Here is a 26,365-nt window from a genome sequence, read left to right on the forward strand (position 1 = left end):
TCCACACACCACCTGCATTCACTCACACTCTGGATGTTCTGGAATGTGAACCCAGATCTCTTCTCCACCTGTGACAAATTTCAGGAAATTTTATCTGTGATTTCTGTCATGTTGGAGTAAGGGGCGATCAGTTTAAAATCATCAGGATAAGTGGAGTTTGTTCTCCCTTGTTTGTAAACTCCATGAAACCAAGATCACTGTAGAGTTGCACATAGTATTTGATACTCCTATTCTACGAACACAGCAACACATACTCTTGTAAACGTTGTACATGGCTTGTAAGATTTGGAGTTTTGCTTCTGTTTTCATTTGGTTTTACAAGTTTTGTTTTGTAAAAAGGCAAGGCAGGTAAAGAGAGGTGTGTATGGCAATCCAAACCTTACATTATTCATTTTAAAGCTGTTTTGTGACTGAACTTGGGGGCTGTGATCCCTTAGCCTGCCTGCCCCTGGGGCAGCACTACAAGCTGACATCTACCCTGCCTGTGCCAATATCCATCCTTGACCCTTGCTAACAAAATAACTGTTTAAGTGTGACAGTGTCATAACTAACTAAGTAAAGCTGCTCACATCATCTAATTTGGACCACTAAATCTGCCGTCCAGTGTAATCAATGACATTGGGCTTGCCTTTGTTTTTATAATGCTGACTGAGATAAATGAGTTGTTCTCCGCCCCAGGAAACATATGTGGTTTGAATTCTGGATGTCTCCTGTGAGTACAGTCATTGTACTGACATGTGTTTTTAAGCAGCTTTCCATCCTGTTAAGCAAAGGTCCCCCACTGCTCCTTTAGGGTATTACAGTACTGTTCCTTACATAATGCTCTTCATATTTGTCCCTCATTTAAACGGTTTGTACAACTGTTTCTGTGACTGGAATAAATTGTTGGGATGCAGACTTATTAGCAAAACAAGATGTTGAATCTGAGTTCTTGCCAAAACTTTAGATGAAGGTTCACCCACTGGAACATTTCCACAGTCCCACATACAGTGGGACTTAGCAGATAACAGAGACTGTGTACTGGATAAAGTTACCCTAAAAAACCTCTCTTCTGTCACTTCTTTCCTATTCTTGAAGGCTGTTGTCATGTCAGGTGTCTTCTAGCTGTGAAAGCTCCTCTTTTAGCAATTAAAAATGCATACTCCCAATCTTTTATCTACTATGTTTACTTCTTCCCATGATTTCCTTCTTACAACAGTATTCAGAAATGGGAAACATTTTAGCGATCTTTTTTCATGTGATTCCAGCTACTAAAACTTTGCAGTAACAGACCTTCAGATGTTACAGGGACTGTTTATATAAAGACAATTATAAATAGGTCTAATAAAAACTCCATTTAGTAATAGCAATATTGTTTATTCCAGTTGTTCTAAAGATATTAATACACATGCTAACATAAGAAATTACTTTGTTAACAATTCAGTGCAGCAGAAAAGATCCCTCTCCAGATTTGATAGGAAAACTATAAATTCTTTTACCTATAAAAATTAGGAATTTTATATAAGACAATCCACATTCCTACAAACCATCTGATAGTACTGACATTTCTGCGATTCCTAGTACCTACACAGGCTGTTTGGGAGCATTTAACAAGTAGATAACCCATCCCTCCACTGCTTCTCTAACCGGGGCTAGAGGATTGTATTTCACTTTAAGCGGGCTCTAGAACAACCCCAATGAAGCCTTCATATCTTTCTTTTCTCTGCTACAGAAGTATTAAAGTATATTGATAACTTCATAAAGTTATGATTTGTCTCACTTCTCACTTTAGTTTCAAGATTTGCCTTCCCGACTCTGAACATTTACTGATACATTTTTTAATCCTGGTGTGGCAAAAGGCCTGTGTTTGCAAATTGCAGCTGTTGAGAGACTATACCTTTTCTAACTTTGCAGTGTTTCCCATTATTTTTCCCCAAAATGACGTGCTAAGAAGCTTGCTGAGGCTTACGCTGATTTGTAAAGGTCATCTGTAAATAATAATGCATTGTTGTCCCCTTGATACAGCTTCAGATAATACTCTGAGTACTTTAATGCATTGGAAAAGAACTGGCTACTAACCGTCTACTTCAAGGATTTAGCCTACATGACTGATGTCAGGGATTTTTTTCAGAGTGAAATTAATCTAAAAAAAAATTACTTGATGGAATGTTGGCATGCAGTCTGAATTAGAGGTTTAGCATCACCCTTTGGTCAACAGATTGAGACAGGCTCTTCCGCAAACAACTGATAATCAGGAATTACTGCTCTGAATCACACACATCCCAAGAAGAGTCTGTGCCTCTCCTCTAGTTACGGAAGAAGTACACAGAAATTAAGTCAGATAATTCAGCAAAGTTAGGTACATAAAGTTATGAAGAGCGACTATCTTTACTGTACTTCAATCTGAAACAACCATCCTTGATCCTGCAAAAATATAGCATGGATTATGTTTTTTTCAAGTCACTGCAGTAACTGAAATGCACCCCTGCCTGCAGGAGCTGCAATCACTTCATCATACTTTATTCAGGACTTTCCCTTTTACTGTAAAAGAAATTGTTGACAAAAAAGAAGTCTTCCGGAACTGTTTTAGTGGTTTGAGGAGGAGAATCTGACTCTTTCTCTTTAAAAGGCAAAGCTGAGGCTTTGTTGCTAGGAGGAGCCTTGTGCTTGGCTCTTTCTGTACACGGAAAGCTGCTGTGTAAGAAAGCTCAGGTAGGAAACAAACATTTTCCTTCAGATCTGTTTCAACATCAGAGCATTCTGCGTGCTTACATGAACGAGACAGATTTAAGAATCCAAAATCCTAAAAATTATTTTCTAGGTGCTTTTGATGTAGTTACTTTTTTAAAGAGAAGTGAGAGAAACTTCACTGTGTTTCTGTTGTCAGTTTTAAGTGCTTTGGAAACAGTCTCTGAGCTAAGGGAGAGTTTTATAGTTCTTGCATACAGTTGTTTATTACATTTTAAAGTGCCTGCTATAGTACTTAACTTCAAGAAATGCTAGAAAATTGTTAAAGAAAGTGACCATGAGGCCCTTCTGCTATGTTGCTGGTGTTCTCCATTTACACGTGCCTTTAGGGAAGCCTGTTTAAATTTGATATATAAAGCTTGATATGAACAAGAGATTTATGTGCCAAGCAATAAAAATGCTGCCTCTTCTTGCAGTGCCGTGAAGAGGGTATTTGAACCCTGCCTGCAGCAAGGAAATTTTGCCATTTTTGGGTAGATCACCCTTAGCCCTGGTGCAAGATACTTACTCAGGGAATTGAAGCGAATGCACAGGTGGTTTGGGAGAAAGAAAACCACTCATTTAGGGCAAGTTCAGCTCTGAGTTAGTTGAGACTTATTTAGAAACCTGAATGTCCTTGGGGCTACTAACTGGCAAGGGCAAAGCCTCAGGAGGAGACAACCACCTTGCTCCTCCTCTGCTGCTTCTGCTTTTTTATTAGGCATCTCCTAAGAGATAAAGAATGTGAAGATGAGTCTTCATATTCTAGCCTGGGCTGGAAGCATTTTTTGAGGCGAGTATGCACAAGTCTGTACATACCCAGTACAAAGAACTGATGGGGAAAGAACGGATGACCTGTGGAGGGCTCAGTTAGCCCTATCGCTAGAGGAGATTTAGCCAGGTATGGAAAAAGGCCCCACATTTTACTCCTGTGAGTTTTTTCATGGGGATTTTGAAATCCAGAATAAACTATGCTGCTGTGAGTTACTTCAACTGTTAGGTCAGCACATCGGCGCTCAGGTTTTGCACTGCTGCAGCTACGTTGGCGCAAGGTTTGTCCAGGGAACAAGTACAGACGAAGTCGTTTCCCTGTCGATTTAAGGGTAAAGCAGGACAGGAACCTGCAGTAATAGTAGCAACGAATGGAGTTATACAGACATAAATTTAAAAATTTCCTAAATGCTTGTAATCAAATACAGCAACTTTCAGCATTCAGGGTGCAAAGGTTACATGGAATATATCTCATAATCATTACATAGATATCAAAGTGTATCTCTCATGAGTAATTCCTGCATTGCTTGTGACAGCCAGGTGTCAGCCACTGACCAGATGAACCGCAGTGAAGAATCCCAGAGGATAATTATGGAGGTTAGTGTCCAGTTAGTTGAGACAAAACCGGTGTATGATCACTTTTCACTGTATATATGTAACTGAAAAAAGCAAAATAAGTAAGTCAGGAGTGTCTTGCAAGTTCTGGCTAACCCTAGATCAGACAGTACCATTCTAGTTGATGCAGGCTTGCATCATTATTTATTTCTGTGCAAATACATTGCAACCGCAGATACCATATGCTGTGAAACAGGCACCTTTAATGTGTATTTTTTATTCTATTTCATACTGATCCAACACTTTGTTGATTATCTTTGAATTATTGGTATAGTATATTTAGCCTTGAGTAGGTTGAAAAAAATGAACATTACCCTGTTTTCTCATCTGTAGAAACGCTTTTGAGGTGATCGTGTTTAAACTGTGCCTTGTGTGATGTCAATGAAATCTTAAAAGGGGGAAAAAAAACCAAAACCCAAAAACCTCTTTGTGGTATAAGAAGATATAGACAGATACGTGTAGATCAGGCAATGTAATAGACAGATATGTGCAGATCAGGCAATGTACTTTATAGCTGTTAGTAGGCTTTAATCTTGCTAATAAATAGCAGTGCATGCTAACTTCAGTCAGTGTCACGACTGTAGTCTGCCAATGGCAGCAGCGGAACATGCAGATACAGGTAAAATTGATAAAATGTTTTAATAGACCAGAGGTTATCTCCGTGGGTCTGGGGACAAGACCAGCCTCCACCCCACAGCCGCAGCTAGCTCGCGCGCTCTCTCTCGCTCTCTCTCTCTCTCTCTCTGTGAAAGGCGGAGTTCCCGGAGGAGGACGCTGCCGAGATGGAAAGGCTGAGGAGGACCTTGACCGCTCGCCGCCAAAGGAGAAAAAAAGCGGTGAGCACCTCCGCCTCCCCTTCCCCGGCCCAGGCCTAGGCGCGGCGGCCCCCGGGTCCCGCCCCGCCGCGGGCTGACGGCCGGCCGCTACCGCGCATGCGCGGCTCGCGCTCTCCCCCTCAGGGCCGGGGTCCCACCGGCGGCGGCTGCAGGCAGCGGCCTCGCTTCTTGTCCCGTTCCGTCGCGTCCTGGCTCCCCCTCACTCATGCGCCCTCCCTCTCTCTTTCTGCCCCGCTGCAGCTGCCGGAGGCTGTGGGTCCCCCCGAACCGCGGGCGGAGGAAAGGAGCCGCGCTAGCATGGCGGCGGCTCCCCGGGCAGCGCGCGGTGAGTGACTTCCCAGCGGCCGCGGTGGGCCGGGGGCGGGGCCGGGGGCGGGGCGCGCTAATTATCCCGCCCTTCGAGGGCTTCATTAAACTCCCTTTTCATCTGCGGTAGTAGGGCGGGGATGGAGGGGTTTTTGTGGGGGTCTGTTGTGTGCCGAGTCAGCTGGGAGCGTTATGCGTACAGTCAGAGCGCTGCGCTTGAAACACATACCCCCGTGGTATTCAAATGTGGATAGATTATGAAGTGTGCTTGCACAAAATGCACAACGCTTTTCAAAGGTGTTAGTGTAGACCTGCAGTGTTTATGTACTTGAATGTGAACCTTGTATTTCGTGCTTGAAGTGTTATTTGTGCTTACGGTGGCATTTGGACTTATTGATGGGCTATTTTAACTATGCCAGGTGGCATACTCACAAAGTAGGAGGGCGATGTAGTGGGAAGCTGTTGGAAGCATTTACATATTTGAATGTGTGCCTCAGATTTTGTGCTTGAAGTGTTATGGTGACGTATGGATTTACTGATGGGCTATTTTAACTGTCACGTGTGAAATACTCTACTCACAAAATAGGAGAGGGCAAGAGTGGTGTAGGGGGAAGCCGTTAGAAGTGAATGTCTAACTGGAGGCTGGGGAAGAATGGAAGTTGTGGGTACTCGAAAGCTAATCTCCAGTTTCTTCGACAGAATCTCAGGAATATTCCTGTTAAATACTTTGGACAACGTTAATGTTGTGGATCTTACTGCATGTTTTCATGGGTTTACCTAAATAGGGTGCATAATAAAAACTAATTAAGAACGGAGTATTAAGAAGTCAATAAAATGAAACATCCAGGAAAATATAGACATGCTTAGGTTTTCATCAACATCAAGGTTTATCAAAGTAAAATGTATGCGTTATCCTTAAACTCATTTTAGCGAAATAGGGTTTTTGTTACAGCTGTCTACAATTTAGGGATGTTTCCAGCCCTTTCAAGGTCCGTGTACTTTTCTTTTGAATGTTTTTTGTCTCTCGCTGTGCCAACTTGTGCTAACAAGTGATACGCTGTTGACAGATGGAGTCCAAACAGTTTTCAGAATTGATTGCATGGGGAAATCAAGAGACACCCTCTAGTGATGGTTGTTTTCTTTTACAGAAGCTCATTTTCCAAGAACAAACAGAACAGCACAGCATACTCTGAGAAGGAAACTAGCCATTAATTCCCTTATGTGAGGTTTTGTTTCCTTAACTATTTTGCTCTGTTACTTGTTCTTGTTGCTGCTTCTGAAATCTCTGTAATTCTGCTAATTTTGTATGATGGAGTGAAAAGTACTGCATGTGGTATTGTGAATAGACTGTGTCATTGGTTTACTTAATTGCGGTATAATTTATCCATCTGGTTTGGGTTTTTTTGTTAAATTACATCTTAAATTTTGAGAAGGACCACCTTGAGCTGAAGTCTTCGTGCATCTATCCAGAACTCTTTTCCATTTTTTTTTCCCCTCAAAAATCAGTCTGACATATTTATAAATAATTTAGATTTCCATCATCTGTATATTAAACTTTTTAATATGCAGACACTGATGTCTGCTATTTTGTTGCCCAATCATAAGCTAAAAGTAGATTTCTTTTTTATTTCCTCATTGCCTTTACTAGGCTGAAGATCTGTGCATGAATTTCTGCTTATCATTGTCTTGCCAAGCCATAACTAACCATTTAAACAAAGTAATAAAATGTAACAACACCACCCCCCCATTTTCCAGGTGTCATGGAAAAATTCTACATAGGGTGTTTTCCTCTACTCTCTTTTTTTGGTTTTGCTTTAGTGCCTGTAATACATTGCCTCTATTACTAGGCCATTTTTTAGTCTGTTGTGGCTGTCACCATATCTGTTCATTGTTTATGTTAAATTTCTGGTGTTAAAAGTATACACACACCCCTTTTTATGAAGAAGGAACTGTATTTTAACACACGTGGGAAGCAGGTAATGTTTATGGAATTACCAATTTCTGATGTCCCTCAAATATTTGGTTTATTTTATGCTAGCATGGTATGCTTATTTTTTCATTCTGGTCCCACTATAGCAAACTTAGCTTGAAACATATCCATCAACTATTTCTTCATGTAATATTCGTCATAGTCTCTGTTTGTCCCTGCTAGTCTTTCAGGCGCTCAGTCAGTCTCTACTGTTTTTTAATGCAGTCTGTGTGCAGAAATTTATTATTTTACTATGATCTACTTATGTGTGTACTTAGATTCCTATATACCTTTTGTAAATGGAAGGACTTGGCTATATGTCGGTCCACTAGTCAGACATAAAGAAGAATTGCTTTAAATAAAAAGCCCATGTCTGATAGTTATTCCCTTGTAAAGCCAGGACAACTGCAGTGTTACAAAATTGTTTTCTTCATTGTTGGTTTTTTTTGAATTTGTGTAGTTAACGTGGTTGCAATTTCTGGAGTGCCTTAGTATGCATTTATGCAGTGATTGTACCATGAAAAATAAAAAAGTTTGTCTAGGACCTGTGACAGAGGGTTCCCTATTTTCTTTCAGGTAACTGATGCTTGGTCACAGCATAAATGTCTGTCTGTCTGCTTTCCCTGGTGCCTGGTTTCTGCATCCAGTTCAGATACGGGACTAGTGTCGAGATACTTGCAGCAGTTCTGGGACTCTGTCAGTGTGGAGAGCTTTGAAGTCACACAGAGACCCAGTGGGTTTGGGCTCCTCCGAGTACAGGGGGAATCAAGGGAGAGTTATTAGATGACATTTTCAGGTTTTCAGTTTGGCTTAATTTCAGTTTGACTATCCAGCAAGCTTATTAGATCTGCCAGAAGTAAAATATGAAACCATTGTAGGATAATGACACTTCCAATGTAAAAAACGATGTGAAATTAGGCCTGTATGGAAAATAAAGGCCTGTAATGGCAACCTTGTGAAGTAATGTTCTCAGTATTATTCTTTCACTTCAAAAATGCATTTTGAAGGTAAACACAAATTAGTTGGCTGTAGAGCCCATTCACATAAGCAGAACAATAGTATATGTACAGAAAAATAAAGCAACAAAAATATTTTTTATGTGGTCCTTTTTTCAGGGAACCACATGATCCCACAATAACTGATGCGCTAATTTTACTGCAACTATTAAAGCCTTAAAATGTTTTTCATTATGTATAGAAAGGATAATTCCCCTGTTGTTGCAAGGACTGATTCATTCATAAACAATTCTGCATGGAGAACAGTTCTCATGCTTTAAGAGGCACTTAAAGTAGCAACAGGTTGTTTCTGCACTAATTTTGCAGGTTTACGCCTTTCACTTTAACCTGGTTTGTCTGGAAATGCTTGCAAGCAATTGTCAAGTATTTCAGAAGATGAAAAGCAGATTCCAATCTGTTGCTTTCTAGTTTACATTTATCAGAATGGAATTGAAATAAAGCATTTGCTCCAATGAAATAGAATATGTTTTTACATGCTACCTGAAGAGAATACAATCGTAGAAAAAAGTCATGGAAGGGAAATCAAAAGGTAACTTAGACCAGCTTCTCCCCTTAAGTCATTTCAACTCTATTCAAGTCTTCAGACCTGTTTTTGGTTTTGGGGTTTTTTTTGGGGGGGGAGGGGCGGGGGTAGACAGGTGGACTTGGACATGCACGTTTGTTGCCTGGGTTGTTCTGGGTTTTTTTGGTATTTTTTATTGGTGGGTTTGTGTTTTGTTTGGTTTTTTTTTTTTTGCTTTAAAGCTTACACCAGTGAAGATTCCATAACTATTTAAGGGACTCAATTCCAGTGCTAGAATACCCCAGAAGTTAAAAAGCTTTTCAGTGTGTAACAACTTTTCTTATTGCAATTAAATTCCATCATTTCAATCTCCAGCAGACACGGAGAGCCTTTCTGCATCCAACAGCCTTTTGTGGGCTTGAAGTTGTAAAAGATGTTGAAGTTTTTTTCCTCATTCCAAAATCTCTTCAAAGTCAGTCTTTGAGCAAATGTGACTTCTTGTAGTTCTTGCCTGCATGTTTTATACACTGATAGACTATTCCATCATTCAAACCACTAATAAGCATTTTAAAGGCATTAGATTGAGGCAGACCCTGAAAATACCTACTCAGTTTGAATTTATTATGATTTTTCCAGTGACTTGCACGCGTCCCCTTCCCCCTGCCTCTCTGTCATTTCATTCAAATATTTCCTATTGAGAGACACTTTTTATAGGGCAAGCTCAAAAGGTGAGATGTATGCTTTTTCCATTATTCACAAGACTGGGTAGAATATATGTTGAAGAACATTAAATTGGCTTGATCGGTCTTGATCTTGGCTAATGCGGCCTTCTGATGCATATTGTTTTACTGACTTAAATATTTACAAATAGGCTGAGACTTTTTTGTAGAGTTGAAGTTTGACTGACTTCTGTATGCTTCTGCAGCTTGCTCTTTCCCATCTCTTAAGACACTCGCCCAGGATTTTGGAACTTGCCTATTCTCCATCACTTCTCAGAATCACTGGAAGTTCTGATGTTGTTGCAGCCAGTTAATTATTGGATACCCTGCAATGATGGTTCTTAATTAGCTCAGTCTGATGAATATTTATCTAGATCTTGTTCTCTGTTTTGTCATTAATTCTTACCCTGTTCTTGCTCGTACTGCGTTCCTTGTTAGAAAAGACAAAATGCAAATAGACTTTCCTGTGTGTCATCTCTTAGTGTCTCTACGGAGTACTTGCTTATTTCTGTCTCTAGTAATCCTCTTGTTAAGGAAGTGATTATGGGGTGCTTTCTTTTCTCTTATTTGTCTCATGCTAGCGATATTCACTTTGTACCTTGTTTTTTCTTTTGGAAGTTTCCAAATACAATGAATGCTACTTTGTAAAAATACAGGCAGTAAATTGTGTCATTTGAAAAGATTATGATTCTCTCAAATCTTTTGATGTTTCTGAGTTGAATCAGTATTAGTGGGGTTTATCTTAATGTATTTTTCTTTTCTAAATGACAGTGGACTAAGGTCATCCTAGAAATTAGATTGCACTTTGAATTTGGTATGGTAGGTAGCCTTTAAATTTTTAAGTTGTATATTCAATGTACAGTATTTTCTGCTGCCAGTAAAGCTCTTGGAATAATATTGAATCAGCCATAATGTGATATATGTTGTGTGACCTTACCTCCTAAAGCCCTTACCCTTTGCTGTTTTATCTCCTGTTCATGAATTTAATGCCTTATATAAACCTGAAATCACCCTTTACTTAGAACTTGGCAAACAATGTTCTTTCGTAAGGGCAAAGAACAAATCAGTGTTTGGCTCAAAGAACTGACAAGTAATATAATTCTATAAATGGAGATAACTACAAAAACTTATTTACCTAGAATGTCATGTATGCACAGATTAAAAATTAAAGAAAAAAAAAAACCAGCACCATGGACCACAAAGCACATGTGTGAAAAGAGCTGCAGTTTTCTCCTGCTAATCGTCTTACAATTGTTCCAGTAAAAGTACCAGTGTGTCCTGTGTGGAATGATGGAGCTCCTTCTGGAAAGACAAGCTAGTTACAAAAGTTTGGGAGAAGAAAATAAGATCTGAGTATTCCACATATAAAAAGGCACATAAGGCATTTCTCTTTAAAAAGTTAATATTGCATATATCAAAGTCAAAGTTAAAGTTTCAGTAAGCTCCTGAGAATTTCCAGGTGAACTCCAGGGCTCCATTGAGACTGAAGAGGTCTGTGCAGATGGGGAGACAATTACGTAGCTAGAATCAATTTTGCTAATGAAGAAATGAGTTGGGTCTTTCAAAAAGAAAAATACTTCAATGATGACTTTCTAAGCTATTGGCTATATTCAGCTTAAAATATTCCAGAGACTTTTATAAGGAGGGTAGCTTTGACTCTTTTACAGTGGTAGTGCAATCCATGAGAGGGAGATGGGTACCTTCTCAAATTACCAAGCAGAAGACAACCATAAGCATGTTTAATACATAAAGCTGCTGGAAGTGTTGCCATTTGCTTAGACATACAATCTCATTTATATTGTACATTTAAAATGGTTTTCATTTGTGTTTATATGAGAGGATGGGTTGCAGGTATCCACTCCTTTGTATTTCTGACCCCAAGAGCATAGCTTCTCTATAAACAACTGGATAATTATTTATTTTTTATTTAGGTATCAAGGAATGCAGTAGGGTACAGGTTCGCCCATCGAATATTTACTGAATCTACCTGAAGAAATCATAATCTAAGAGGATCTGATATGTGGACGATAAGGGGGAGGAATGCCGTCAGTCCTTCAAAGGAAAAGGAGACCCTGATAAATCTGATTATCAAAGACACTTTCTCATTTGGTTTTAATTATGGAAGAAAAGCCTGGGCTTTTGGGGAACAGCAATTCAAAGTCTGCAACAAACTAATTATCCTTTTCCACAATCACATGATTACTCAAGTCAGTGGCCAAACCTGGTATTTACTATTTATCAAAAAATCTAAATATATGCCGCTGATTTAAAACTCAGATTTGTGTGTTTCACAGGATCAGCAGAGAATACTTGATCCTAAAGGATATAGAGTTTTGATGAGTTCTTGGGGTTGGTGGGTGGGTTGTGGGATTTTTTTGTTTGTTTGTTTTTGTACCAGGGGGTACACCTCTAGTGATGGCCTTCAGCTGGACTTAGCAATACCGATCACAACCCTTTGAGCCCAAAAGTTCAGCCAATTTTCAGTTCACCTACTTATGTAGTCCATATTTCATCAGTTTCTCTATAAGGGTGTTACAGGAAATGGTGAAAAACAACATCCACTGTTTTCCCTTCATCCACTAACCCAATTGTCTTATCATGGAAAGTTGTCTCGTTGGTCAGGTAGAAGTTTTTCCCCTTCATAAATCCATGCTGACAACTCCCAATTTTCGTCTTGTACTTAACATATTCAGCAATGGTTTCCAGGATTATTTGCTCCATCACCTTCTTGGGCATCAAGATGAGGCAGACCAGCCTGTAGTTCCCCAGATTTTCCTCCTTGAAGACAGGAGTGATGTTTTCTCACTTCCAGTCCTCAGGAACCTCCCTTAATCATCATCACAATCTTTTAAAGATAATTGACAGTGGCCTTGAGATGACATTGACCAGCTCCCTCAGTACTCATGGAGGCATCCCATTAGGACCCACGGATTTGCGTATGTCCAGTTTGTTTAAATGTGGCCTTACTTGATCTTCCTCTACTGAGGGTAAGTTTTTGCTGCCCCAGTCTTTTTCACTGGTCTCTGGGGCCTGTTGGTCCTAAAGGCAGTAAAAACTGAGATGAAGAGAGCACTGATTACTTGGGTCTTTTCTGTGTCTCCTGTTACCAGGTCCACTGCCCCATTCAGCAGCAGGTAAGCGGTTTCCCTAGTCTTCCTTTTGCTGCTAATAAACCTGTAATATCCCGTCTTGTTGGCCAGCACATCTATTGCCGTATTCAAGTCCAGGTGGACTCTGGCTTTTCTAAGCCCATCCCTGCATGCTAGGACAGTGTCATAGTATTCCTCCCAGGTCTCCTGTCCCTGTTTACATCTCTTGTAAGTTTTCGTTTTACTTGTGATTTAAGTTGGTTAATCCATGTAGCCTCCTGTGGGTCTTGCTTGACTTCCTGAGTATGGGGACAGACTGCTGGTGAGCTTGGAGGAGGTGATCTGTTGATGACAGAGGGGTGGCACAAGTAGAGCTGCGAGTAGTTTGTGTGTGAAATGGGAAGTTACTTGATAATGCTGCCAGTCGGACATGGGACAGGGTAAAATGTATCTTATTCTCTTGATTGTACTAGAGCTGTAGCACAAAAACACTGCTGCAGAAATTTAGTATTTTGTCACTACAAAAAGCAGGTACCTCTATGCTGAAAAGCGAGCAAGTCTGTAAATTCTTTACTGTTTTGATCACACCTGTATCAAGATTCAGAGCACATCACCATTCAAAATTAGATCTAGACGGCTCTGAGTAACAGGTTATAAAATATCAGGTAATTCTTTACATATTTTTAATAGGAAAAAAAGTGTGCATATGGTTTACTTTAGGTGGTTCATAGTGTATGATGAAAGGTAGATCCATCACAGATAAATGCATTTAAGTGATAGTCTGTAATGTCTGAATTCCAAATAAATGTTTCATTCCTTCACATTCTCTCATGCAAGTTCTTTCTGTTGGAATATGGGACTCAGTATGGTATATATGGTTTTATTTTATATAATTTTCTTTCAGAAAATACTTAATTTAAACATTACTGTTTTTTCACTGTTTCAGACTTGCCGCCTGTTCCTTCTACATCGAGGAGAGACTCTGCAGAACTTTCTGTTAGGGAGCGAATGAGAGAGAAACTAAAAGCAGCAAGGGTGAGAATCCTTCAGAAGTCCTGTTTGGTTAACTTTAGTCTTCTAAGTACCACCATCATCATTTTGCTTGCTTAGTGCTGTGTGAATCTCATCTGAGATACCTGCTTTTTTATGTCTAGGGCCGACATAATGCTTGGTTGATCAGTACAATTATTTTCCAGTATATTTCTATTGCTGTGTTTTTTATAAAGTTTATATTTAATTTGTTTGTAATAATATAAAAGTTGTCTTTGTTTCATAATTCAAATGATACAGTCATTACAAAATCCTTCTGTGTTTTTGTCAAAAAGATACATTATTTTGAAATCATTGTATTTCCTTGTAAGTTTACTGTGCAGTTTAATAAGGAGTATTAACATCTAGGTCTGTAAAATCACTTAAGCTGATTATATAGTTAAAAGATTCTGTCCCTAAAACAAACATGCATAAGGTGTTGAGTTCCTGGGAATTATTGTAGCTTTGGTCTTATTATATTTCGGTTATAGCTAAGCATTTTTTTGTTTGTTTGCTTAGTCAAAAGCAGAAACTACTTTATCACAAGAAGACCCCAGCCCCCGACCCAGGTGTTTAAAAGGCATCAGAGAAAGGAAAACAGAAGTCAGACTGGATAAAACGGTAAGAAGGTGCATTGGGTTTTGCTATTCTGATGATGAGAAAATGAATCTGAAAAATGGAATAAATCAAAGACTACGCATAGCCTTGAAGATCAATTTCATTTATTTTAACGGGATCAAAATTATACTATTGTTTAAATTAGTGATCAGGAAGGAAACTTTCTGATTATTGCTTTTAATGTATCTATTTAACAATAATCATTGGCTTTCATTATAGCATAGCCATCATGTGGAATTTCTGTCATGTACAGGTTCATGACTTCTGTTGCTTAAGATGCCTTGAAGTATTTAAAAGTTACTGTGACAGAAAGGACCACTGTATTGTAGCTTTATATAAATTTGCACAGTGTAATTGCTAAAGGCTGGATATTAGCTTTCTGTCATTGTACTGTATTGTATTTCCTTGTATTTTATATTCAGGTTTTTTTAGTATAAGCATGTTCTTTGTTAGAAAATGAATTTTGTATTAAAAAAAATAACAAAGGCTATGCCTGTGTAGAACTTGCACCCAGATAGTCTTCAGAATTCACAAAGAGATTGTTTGCCTATAGAAAATGCGTTCCAAGGAATGTGTATGCCCAGGAAATAACAGCACGTAGCAGTAACGTTTTTGTCTGGAATTCCAAACAATATGAATTAGCTTGGCTAAATTGCTTGTCCAGGGGAGAATTACCTAATCATGTAGGTTGCGGGGAAGGTTTTTGGTAGTGTTTTCTTATAAAAAGTAATTTTCACAGCTTTCAGTTAAGTGTTGTTTTAATATGTTTGTATTAGGAAAATGTGGAATTGCTACCCTTATTAAAGTTGTTTACTAATTTATATAAAATGTGGCTGAAGCTTTCCATGTGTTTGCTTTGTTTCCTGTACGTATTTACCCACATATGAAGTCCTGTTTTGTTGTTAAACAAGCGGCCATCAGACTGCCAGGGTTTGAGATTTTCTTTTTGCTATTAGTATTTTGAAGTTTAGGTTGAACAGATGTAAACTTGAGAAATGTCTTCCTTTAATCTAAGAATTCAGGCCACAGGGTGGAAAAACAGATAGAATGTTAGATGAGTTTATGTTGGCTGGGCCCAATGAAAATCACTTAGAAGCCCTTAAGTGCTGAAGCAACCTCAGAACCAGTGATGCTTACAGTGATCTCTGAGTAGGGACAGGTACTCTCCCTACTTCAGAAAACTGGAATTGGATAACCACAATACCTTCTTTCTTGAAAAGGTAGACGAGTATCACCCATGGAGTTTTAGGGTAGCCTAGCAATAATTGTTTGAGAGAGAACAAAACAAATAATTGAGTTCGTATTTAAGCACCCGAGCAATGGACACCACCTTTTTTAAATAATACTAAAAAGGTTTTTCCTGATTGCAGCAGGGGCAGTATGAGAAGCTGGCCCTAGCTCCTTGATTCCCTTCCCGGGTCAGCAGTGTCTGTCAGCAGCACCCTCGCCACTGCTGCCCGCCTTGTGCTGTCTGTCAACCTTGCATTTGTAGACAGGAAGATTTTTGCATTGCTGCCCCATTTCTCCCCCTTGCGGAGATTAGCATGTGGTTGCTTGTGTTTGGCAATGCAGAAACAATGATCTCATCAGCAGTGAAGAAAGTAAACTAACATTTATGCCATGAACCATTTCTTGATACTCTGAAGTCTATTTCTTGACCCAAAGGAGAAAGGAGTTAAGTAATAAATAGATGTACCCTTTTAAAATAAATATAAAATCAATGTAATTGTTACCACAGTGACTCTATTTCTTTTTTGTTTTGGTTTGGTTTTTTTCTGTGACAAAGCAATATATAATCTCTGTATTCAGCTATTTGTTGTCTTTTTTTTTCTATGAAACAGTAAATGTATGTTATATCTTATGTATATATTTTTATGCAGTCTGATAATGATAAATTTAGGGAGATGCAAGAGGATGAATCCCACTTACCGTCAAAAATAAAGTTTCGTGATTCTGTCAAAAAGCTTAAGCAAAAGTCAACAGTAAGTATCAATACTTTCATTTCAATAAGTGATATTAATTTAATTTAAACTTTATGTGGCTTCATGATTCTGTTTGAAGAAGCAGACAGAATTCAGTCTTAAGCAGTGGAGGGGGTGTTATTTAATTTAAAAATTCACAAACAGTATGTGCCAACAATTGAAGGATAAAATGGGAACCTTAAATATAAGAATGGCTTTGGGTCATTTGATTTTAAAAAAATATCAAGTAAAATCCATCTGGACACAATTACTGGAGGAAAAATTTTATGCTTTTTAATGTTTAAATACTTTCTATTGAATGCCACCAATTGGCATTAAAGCAATTTACAGATTAGTATATTCATATTTATTATCCACAAAATGCTACTCTTAATGCTACTGTTAATTCTTTTATTAGAGTATTCATCCTAACACTAAAGGGGCCTGGGTCCTTCAGAGGCAAAAAGCCATTAGAAATTTCTCTTAATTTCTTTCACCTGGATGTCTGCATTATGGCCAGAATTGAAACTTTGGCATTTCTCATTCACAAATTGTTTATATTTGAAACAATAAGCTGGTTAAAATTGAACCAGGTAACTCTTTTTAATAAAACATTGCAAGAAATATTTAATGAAGTAACAGTATAACATTAGAGAAAGTTTCATGTATCATTTAAAAATTTCAGTGAGCTTAAGCATTTGTTCCATTTGAACAGTTCTATTTGAGTTCTATTGGAGATAAAATAGTTGTTATCCTGTGAGACATGTTTATACATGCTGTTATTGCTATTATTAATGGAAAGATGCCTTCACTTGGCCTAAATTTCGTATGTGTGTTCTGTATTTAAAGTATCATTGTCTTCTTTTCTTAGTTCCAGAATGATTTTCCTTCTGCTGAGGAAGCGTATAATTTCTTTACCTTCAATTTTGATCCTGAACCAGAAGGTATAAAGGCTGGTGCCAGGAAAAGGAATGAATTAAATGCAGAAGAGGAGGCAGAAGAAGAATATGTAGAAACACATGAGGATGAGCAAGAGGAGGATGAAACGGTGGGAGCTATAGAATAAATGTTCATATTTTTATTTTTCAATTAATCGCCTAATACAAAATGACAACTTTTGTTTCCTTAAAAATTCTGAAAGTGTACTCTCTAAAGCTCTCCATTTTAAGAAACAGATGAACTAACAGAGACGTTTGCACTTAAACTATAGGATGAAGACATATGCCTAGTTAAAGATGATGATTTATTCGTTATTGGGCAGACAGACGAAGATTTTATAGTAATGAAACCTGCTGATTGTGAAATCTACTCAGAGCAAGTAAAAAAGGAAAAAGAATTTCTCTTCATTCCCAGCATGCTAGCAGGTATGAAGATTGTGCTTATCCATTTTGTTCCTGGATTTTGCATAGCATGGCACCCTTTGATCTGCTAAAAAAATACCTGTCAGAGTGTCTCTAGCAGTAGAGAGGTACTTAATTGCATTTCTCTGACACTGATCATCCAGTCAAGTCTGAAAAGGTCTGACAAAATGGATTAACTAGGGACATGCACACCTCAGCAGGTCACCAGCTGGTATGGGCAAGTGAACTCGGGGCACATTGGTTGCTCTGGCATAATTACCTTAGTGCCGTCTATAGTAAATGCAAGCCGGCTGCCCCCTCTTTCACTGAGGTTTAGCTATTACATTATTTAACATATGCAACAGGGCACTGGGTACACATAGTTAGGTACTAAGAGTGGATCAGGCACTGTACGTTATAACTTACACTGTTTCTTCACTTGGCCACATCTGCAGTTTTTTCCACGTGGCAAATTTGTCAAGACTCATGTAAGTAACATAAGGATTTTTGTAATTCAAGTGACCCTTTTCCCAAAATGTGATTTTGTGAATTGGAAATAGTTAGTCAACACTGATCATGTCTCTGACCTTTTTGCCTTATTCCCATAGAACTGCAAAGTCCGAAAAAATTGCTTTATAATATCACTTGCTATTTAATATTTGAAGTGGAAGAAATAGAAATGAGTCTCTCGGTGGTCTGTACCAGAATGGTATCAGCACAGCTTGCAGTGCAACGTCAAAATATTTGACATTCTATGCTTGTGTTTTTTCCTGTCTTGTATCTTAGTTCTGACTGCTTCCAGTGTGGTCCACTGTGTTCTGACTTGGGGGATAACTTTTATTGTAACCCTCAGTATAATCTCTCCCTGTTTCAAGATTGCTCCTTGAAAAATACTGAGCCCATAGACACCAGTGAGATAATCCTGCAGGCAGGCTGTAAAGAATTCCACCTACTGTTATTGGGCTAACACGACTTTTTATGCGTGTTCTGTATTTTGTACAAGAGTAGTTTAAGCAAACTAGTAATAGTAGTTTGGATTAATCTTAGTTAAAGTTTGACTTTATATGGCAAAGGCTTAGAAGTGTTTCCAGGAAGAAATTCTTTACCGTAAGGGTGGTGAGACACTGGAACAGGTTTCCCAGGGAAGCTGTGGATGCCCCATCCCTGGAAGTGTTCAAGGCCAGGCTGGATGGGGCTTTGAGCAGCCTGGTCTAGTGGGGGGTGTCCCTGCTCAGGGCAGGGGGGGTGGAACTAGGTGATCTTTAAGGTCCTTTCCAACCCGAAACATTCTGTGATGTTTGGTCAGTTGTTGCTGCGAATGGGTTTTTACACTGTTTTGCAAGCAACCATTAAAACTAAACTCCACTAAGTTATTTGAAGTATTTTTTGGTGAGGAAATGTTTAATTATCTGTTTCACAGACTTGTGACACTTTTATGATAGATTTAAATTGTGGATCTGTCCTGATTAAGAAAAGGACCTGTTTTGGTTATATATCTATTTCTTTTTTCCTAGTTAGGAAAATATTTCTGATGGCATGCTCTAATATGCAGTGCCACTTGTTTAAGAATGGCATAGGCTTTTAGAGAATTAATAAACTAGAACTACAGTTGTTAGATATTTTACATGCTTTTCTATTCAATTTCTCATTAGTGCCTACTTCTGAGAAGATGCCTGGAAATGTGCAACCTAGGTACCTTGAGGATGAGGGTCTTTACACGGGAGAAAGGCCCTTTGTATCCCAGTCTAATCAAAATATATTAGAAAACAGAATACTCAGACAGGAGCAAGTAAGTCACCACTACCTTCTTAGCTGCTGTCTTTTTTAAATCCTTTATTTATCAGTATTTTATTTTGTTATAGTTAAGTAGGTAGATGGTTATGGTAATATGGGGCTTTCCTATTTAAAATGTTTAGCAGTATCAGTCGTCAGGAAATGTGGATTCTTGTAGGAGCGTGTTTTAGTGTATCCCAATAGTCAGAGCACCAGACTGGGTCTTAGAAAACTGGTGTCTTTTCCTGGCTCTGCTCGTAGCCTGCTGGGGAACAAATCACCTCACTTTTCTGTGCCGGAGTTTAGTTGCCACTACAATGGGGGAATTATAATTTACTATTTTATAAAATGTTGTGAGCCCTAGTGGTATGTATAAAGAGTTATGCAAGAGCTGTTGTTATTATTTACTGGAAGATCATAACAAAAGGAAGCAATATGGAATGGCTGTTTTCTGTGTTCACTGAAGATAATATGAACTAATAAATTTGTAGAAACTTACTGATCAGACTCTATGAGTAATTAAATATTGGTATAGACTATCTGGAGGGCTTTTAGCATCATTTTAGATTTTTAAGAATGGCTTATGGGAACACCATGAAGGTGGCTTCGATGTATTTTATCCTGCTATATATGTATAGTTTAGTATAGATTTAAGCTACTGTACAGCAGTTGCCCTTTATATTTTATTATGACTCTATGAATTTTTCCTGGGCTGGCAGGGGTACTTTTGTGAATTAGATTGGGAATATTTGGATCTAAAATTTTTAACTGGACGACTCTTCAACCCAGTTAGTTTTCTGGTTTGCTTCACTGTGTTACCACATCAGTATTTGGTTCTAAGGTCAGCTTAAACCAGGTGTGGGAATAAGAGGGCAGGCCAGCATCTTTCAGCAGCTGCGCTGGTTTAAGCTATTCTTGAATCCAGGTCATGAAAGCAGAGGGATGAATTAGGACAATGTTTAACACGTGAAGCCATGGGTAGGAATTGGTGTGTAAGACACCGTATCTGCTTTCATAGATACTGTTTAATTAGTTCAGTTTGTGGACTAGAAGAGTTGAGATATCCTTTGATAAGTGATCTCTCTGAGCTGCCATTTAGCTCTTTAATTCTTTGCTTTATGATTTTTATAATCCAATTTGAAGATTTGGGTGGCAGTCTTGTGTAAAACATTATAATTCTTTCAATTTTAGCAATTTAAGAAAACATAATATTTAAATATTAAGTGATGTAAGTGTCGATTTTTTTGTTTGTTTTGTTTTGCTTTCAAATCTGTAACACTGAATGTTGAAGGAAAAAAATCAGTATATTTAAAGTTTGAACAAGCTCTTGATCTTCTGATTTCAAAACTTACCTATAGTGTATTTGAAGATTTCATTTTGGTGTCTTAGAACAGTTTCGGTTAATTTGGTCACCTTTTCTTCTGTAATTGCTTTTCATAAGAATTACACTTTTGCAAGTTATTTATATATAAAGTAAGAAACAATATAAAATTATGGTTTTATTTGTAGGGGAAAGAGTGGTTTGGTGACGATGGCAAAATTTTAGCATTGCCTAATCCAATTAAACAGTCTTCTACAAGGCCTCCAATATTCTCACTTGAAGAAGGCATTGCACCAGAACTTGAAACAGTGTATAGAAAGGTAGGCATCTTTCATATGTGTTGTTCCTGAGACCCAATATACCAGTTCTTCTGTTCCAGAAACCCTGGTGAGCCGAAGGGTTTTGCGCTAAGAACCACGAGTACTGACTGCTTTTTGGGGTTCCACAACTGGATTTTAAATGTGCTCTACTTTTTCAAGTGTATTCCCCCTGTGCTTTTCTGTAAAAATAATGCATACAAAAGGATGAAGAGTTTAGTCGGTAGTGCCCGTTAAAATAGTAAAGTGACAGTCCATGAGAAACTGCTTCAAGTCTGTGAGTGACTAAGGTCTCTGTGAGGCACCCTTGGATATTCTTAGGCTAAAGCAGGGGTGCCTATATTATAATGTAGATAGATACTATAAAGCTCCTGGTGGTAGAAGCTGGTAGACAAACTCGGTGATCAGGACAGAGGTGCTCTCTGCAGCTTAAGAGAGAAATAATTGAAAGGTGTGTGCATGATGGTTATTTGACGCCAATGAAACTCCTCCAAAAGAAATCTTTACATGCAGTTCGCTCATGTAGAAAGCGACTAATTTTGAGTTATGTTGCATCAGTGCACATCTTTTTTGGGTTTTTTGTTTTTACCTACCCTGGCAAACAGCAGTTGCAGTGTGCGGTCAGTACAAATCGAAATAAGTTTCGATTAAAATCATTCAGCAAGCTTTAAGGAAGCTTTAATTGCTCTACTTGTCAGCACTCTATTACCCCATTGGAACAACTGTGGCTTTCTAGACTTTAAAGTATATTGCTCTTTTGGGACACACAAGGTGTTTCTGTCTCCTGCTGTTGGTACAGATTTGAATGTTGGCCTTTAATTGATGCTGGTTACAAATATGCAATTCTCAGGATGCATTCAGTACCACAGACCTGTGCAGGGTGTTTCTGCCTACAGGAAAAGAGGTTGCTGCTTAGATTTTAGTAAAGATAGGCCAAGAGAGCTTATGTTTCAAGAACACCATGTTTACATGAATAGTGACATGTAAATACCCAAATCACTGTTGAAAGTAAGACATGAAGCTCAGGGGTCCTTTATGAGCAGACAAATAATTAAAGCATAAGGAATTCAAAGCTGTCATTGTAATGACAGATTATGTTATATTAAAAATTTTGATGAGAAACTGAATGTGGAAGGATTGGTTGTGTTTCATGGCCATTTATACCAGTCCTGTAAAAGAGCTATGCAACAGCTGAATTCCCCTCTCAATCCCCCTTTTTCCAGTTCTTATGGAGGGGCTGCAACAAACACCACATAAATAACAACTTCGTCTTTTATGGTACCAGGATATATCTGATGAATCCCTCCTGAAGGATCCAAAGAGGGGGGCAGCAGTAGTCAGGCAGGAATCACTGATAGAAACCATGATTGCCTTTCGGTTGCAGCAGACTCTTTAAGCTTTGTTGTTGAAAGCTTTCATTGGGCTTTGTTGGTGTGAATTTCCGTGGCGTTAGAATGGAGAAGCAAAGAACATATTTCCTCTTCTGCGCAATCCAGATGGTCTACAAGGAAGGCTGCTTTCTGAGAGCTGGACTGTTTATCTTAGAGCTCAGAGAAAATAAACCCGTACTAAACAAACAGATAAAAAGAGAACTAGCAGGCTTTTCTTTTTCCAGTTCAGTGTCATCATCTTCATTACTCAGCAAAACCTGCAGTAAAGGCAGATGCAGGTGACTTCTTATTTCAGTCTCATATGGGCTATCAGAATTCTGTTGTGTAGAATACCCGTGGTGGTTTTATACCACCCATTTGTCAATAAAACAATCAGGTTACCACAAAAGCCTTTACAGTTTAAGACTCTGTAGTTAGATGTAGGCAGTACTAAATGGGTCATTTTCTGTCATGGGATCTCTTTGCAAGATAATTTTGTTGGTGCTTGTAAATCCATTTTATTCTTTTTTTCTTTCAGGCAATAAAAATGACAGCTGCCAATCAATATCTTGTCGGACCTGGAGATTTTCAGGGTCCATTTCAATTGGATATTGATATTTCTGGACTGATATTCACCCATCATCCCTGTTTTAGCCGTGAGCATGTGTTAGCAGCTAAATTGGCTCAGTTATATGATCAGTATTTAGCAAGAAGACAGAAGAATCTTACCAAACTTCTCACGGACAAGGTATTTCTGTTGCGTCGTCACAGTTTATTGAGATAATGATGTGACAATTGAAGGTAAAAGCTGAATTTGTTTCTTCAGAGTGGAGTGATGAAATTCTAATTGTATGTAATGAATGGCGTTTTATCAGAAGATAAAACCCTAAGTATTTCATTTAGATTGCTGTGTGTTCAGCGCAGAACTGAATTTTTAAGATTATGGATTTCTTTGATCTTCTATTTAAAATGAACTCCGTGAAGGTTCTGAAGTAAAGGGAATATAATAGTTAGAATACAATAACATTTACATAGTATTCCTTAGAGTATCCAAAATGTTTTCCCGTGAATGACAGATAAGACTTTACACGATTGTGTACAGTGGCTCTGAAAGGCAGGCAGCAAAAGACAGAATTTGAGGATGGAGGGAAGTTAGTGCAGTTTCCTTTCAGTTGTCAATAAAGAGTAAAAGGAAGCAGTTTAATTTCACCACATTCTGGAAAAATTGATGACAGATTTTCAGGTATGTATCTGTGACAGATGCTGTGATTTAAATGCGTACTGTTGTCACATCTATTATGTCGCTCTTGTGACACAGCAAAACCCTTGTCCAAACGTAGACTTCTCTGTTCCTGGCTCTGTTAGTGACTTGCTGGGTGACCTTGGCTGGGCTGCTTACCCGCTGTGTGCCATCACTCTTCCTCCATCTGTACGTTGGGAGTAATGGTAGTGGTCTTCTCTGGCGCAAATTTGTACATGAACATGAGGCATTGTTAGTACAATTCTAATATCATCCGGGTACCCAAGAATATTTTTCAAGCATTTTAAACTGCTTTTGAAATCTGAAAGGATAACGACTACTTTAGAAATGTGAGGTAAATACTGTGATATGACACAGCTCTATGTAGTAGAGCTGGTCTGTTAAAAATTAGTTTGATTATTAAGTACATGGATATAGATTCAGATTTCCATGAATTAACTAACTAACTTAAAGGGCTGTTAGAGGGGGAAAATAATCATTGTATGCAAGGTCATTTTTATGTTACTGTAATGAAAATCAGTAGGTGCTGTACAGATATTTATGAATTTTGGTATAAAGCATTAGGCTATAGTTATAATGCTGGCCAAATATTTCATATAGAGTCTCAAAAGAATTCTTTGGTATTACTTTGGTATACTTCTGTCATTACTTTTGAAGGATTTGCTTTAGTTTTCCATGAAACAGTGAAATAGGACATTTGGGTTCTCCATGCCTATATTACAGGAACCTGTGTGTGGGAGAGGTTTCCTGAGCGTTTTCACAATACTTTGCCAGTATTGTAGGAAACTGCATGATGTATTTTTCATAAATGATTTTTAACGATTAGGTATTTTGGACTAGATGATCTCTAGAGGTCCCTTCCAACTCTGAAGATTCCGTGATTCCGTGATTTTAGCCACCATTCTGCTACTGACAGGCAGTTTTAAAACCTGTCTCCTCTAACAGTCATTATTTAATAGCCAGAGTGTTACAGACAGATTGTTCTTATCTGGCTTCCTCCCTTTTCTCCTCCCTCCTTGCCATGTCCTAGTGGACTTCTACTTATCCACTACTGATGTGTGCTTTTCTTATCTTAAAATATATCACCTTTCAGTCCTTGTTTTGTCAGGTTAAAGAAACTGCATTTTTTGTCTCTCCATGCCCCGGATGATACTAGCAACTTTCCGTGTTTTCAGTTATTCTTTCAAAATTTTTTTCAACATCTTTTTTTTTTTTTTATACCAGTGAGTTTAATTTTGTGGTTGCCCCTGTATGTTTTCAGCTGTATGCTTCGTGTTCTCCTATTACATTGTCTCTCCAGTTTGATGGATTTCTTGAAAAAAATCTTTGCTCCTTGATTTGTAATTTCATTCCTTCTACTTTGGATGTAGTTGCTTTTGTTTCTGGGATTGCCATTAGCCATTCTGGTTTCACATTCAGGATTATCCTTAAGGAGATCTACAGCAACATAATAACTAACGTTTTAGTTCCTACCCTACTGCTGTTCCTTATTTTTCTCTCTTCTCCTAGCCAGTCCTTTACATTCTCTTGTCTTCACAGCCATGTATACTTTTACATTCTCCTAAACTAGGTGTCCATCTTCCATGTAATCATTTGATGCCTATCTTCAAATCTTAGTTGAAGGGGTGGCCTTGTCTCAACAGTATGGCTTCAAAAGTGCATTTGAACTGTACCATTGTTTCCAGTTCCGTCTTGTCCTTGTTGTTACATGCAGTAAGTTATGCCTAAATGCTTTGCTGCAAGGTGCCCAGCTTCCGTAAGGCACTCATCAAATCCATAATCCACTCATTTTTGTTGTTTATTGATTTGCTAGGGTAAGTTTTGGTGGCTGTTCCTAGTCCCCAAAAGACCTTTTACAGAAGGTGCTGCTGAAGGTGTTTCTTTGGCAGACTCACTGGCTTTTTTCCTACCCCTTTGATTGCTGAGCTCTCAAAATAATCCCTAGATCAGTCTTGTTGCCTTGTTTAGATCCATCACGGTGGTCAAAGTCAGTAAATCTCCCTCGTATGTCCAGGGTTCCTAATTAAAATTTCATCTTGAAGAATCAGCACCTCACAGACATGGCAAAACCCTGTAAATACAGAATCAAGACAATGCAAAGTTTTTTGTTACGTAGCAACTAGATCTTTCATGTCGAGGTGGATTACACTGTATGCCTTATAAATGTCAAACCATCTGTTAATTGTTTGTTCATTCATTTAAGCTGCATGCTTTGAGGAATGCTGTGCAACGTAGTATAGATGGTGGTGATACCGGTGTTCCTAGTCCTGTGGCACAACAGAGCATACCTGAATACAAAATTGAGATCAGGTAGGTATGGACTCATTAAATCATTGCTTTTTAAAACTGTATTCCCTTTTTCCTTTCCGTGCTGGTACAGAATATTATTCTTGTCAGGCTTTTAAATTCTGCTGTAAGTAAGAATTTTCAGGGCTTAAGAGTTCTAACTAAGTTGAGTAAAAATAATTATGAAGAAAATATAGTTAGGCAGAAATCTTGATTCAAAAGTGGTCCAATTTTATTACCTTTTATGAATTGCTTAGTAAGTATTTACTGATGTGTTTTGCGCAATTAAAATTTAATTAAAATAAGGTTTTAATAGACAATCATCTGGATGCATGAAGCTCTCACAACAATGCAAGTGACATAACTTTTTGAAGACACAAAAACTCTAGTTTTTTCCATCATCATCTTCCTCATTGCACAAGTGTTCTGGATTCACTTCCCATTCTTAGGTATTTTGGCCATGTTTTTGCCAATGGGTTAATATATACATAAAATGGTAAGAGTTTTGTTTTACAAGATTACGGTTATTGTTCTTGGACAGTAACTGTATAGTAAATATA

The 26,365-nt window shown here is 38.2% G+C and overlaps 1 protein-coding gene across 3 annotated transcripts in view; it reads left to right on the plus strand.

Annotated features, from left to right (window-relative positions):
* Positions 1-2,655: 2,655 nt before the first annotated feature.
* CC2D2A (coiled-coil and C2 domain containing 2A) overlaps positions 2,656-26,365 on the plus strand; it is a 67,715-nt gene continuing 44,005 nt past the window's right edge. The window contains exons 1-13 of one of the 3 annotated variants that reach the window (XM_074587619.1): positions 2,656-2,691; positions 4,014-4,074; positions 4,845-4,928; positions 5,169-5,253; positions 13,476-13,564; positions 14,078-14,179; positions 16,057-16,158; positions 17,009-17,185; positions 17,348-17,501; positions 19,130-19,266; positions 20,760-20,891; positions 22,797-23,006; positions 25,723-25,829. In XM_074587619.1, coding sequence (XP_074443720.1) covers positions 4,036-4,074; positions 4,845-4,928; positions 5,169-5,253; positions 13,476-13,564; positions 14,078-14,179; positions 16,057-16,158; positions 17,009-17,185; positions 17,348-17,501; positions 19,130-19,266; positions 20,760-20,891; positions 22,797-23,006; positions 25,723-25,829 — 1,418 coding nt within the window. In that variant the 5' untranslated portion in view covers positions 2,656-2,691; positions 4,014-4,035. Of the gene's footprint in view, positions 2,692-4,013; positions 4,075-4,421; positions 4,712-4,844; positions 4,929-5,168; positions 5,254-13,475; positions 13,565-14,077; positions 14,180-16,056; positions 16,159-17,008; positions 17,186-17,347; positions 17,502-19,129; positions 19,267-20,759; positions 20,892-22,796; positions 23,007-25,722; positions 25,830-26,365 lie in introns of those variants that run through there. The other 2 variants (XM_074587620.1, XM_074587618.1) reach the window with 2 other exon arrangements.

Source organism: Larus michahellis, chromosome 5 (genome assembly GCF_964199755.1).
Source record: "Larus michahellis chromosome 5, bLarMic1.1, whole genome shotgun sequence".
In the NCBI taxonomy this organism is placed as follows: domain Eukaryota; kingdom Metazoa; phylum Chordata; class Aves; order Charadriiformes; family Laridae; genus Larus; species Larus michahellis.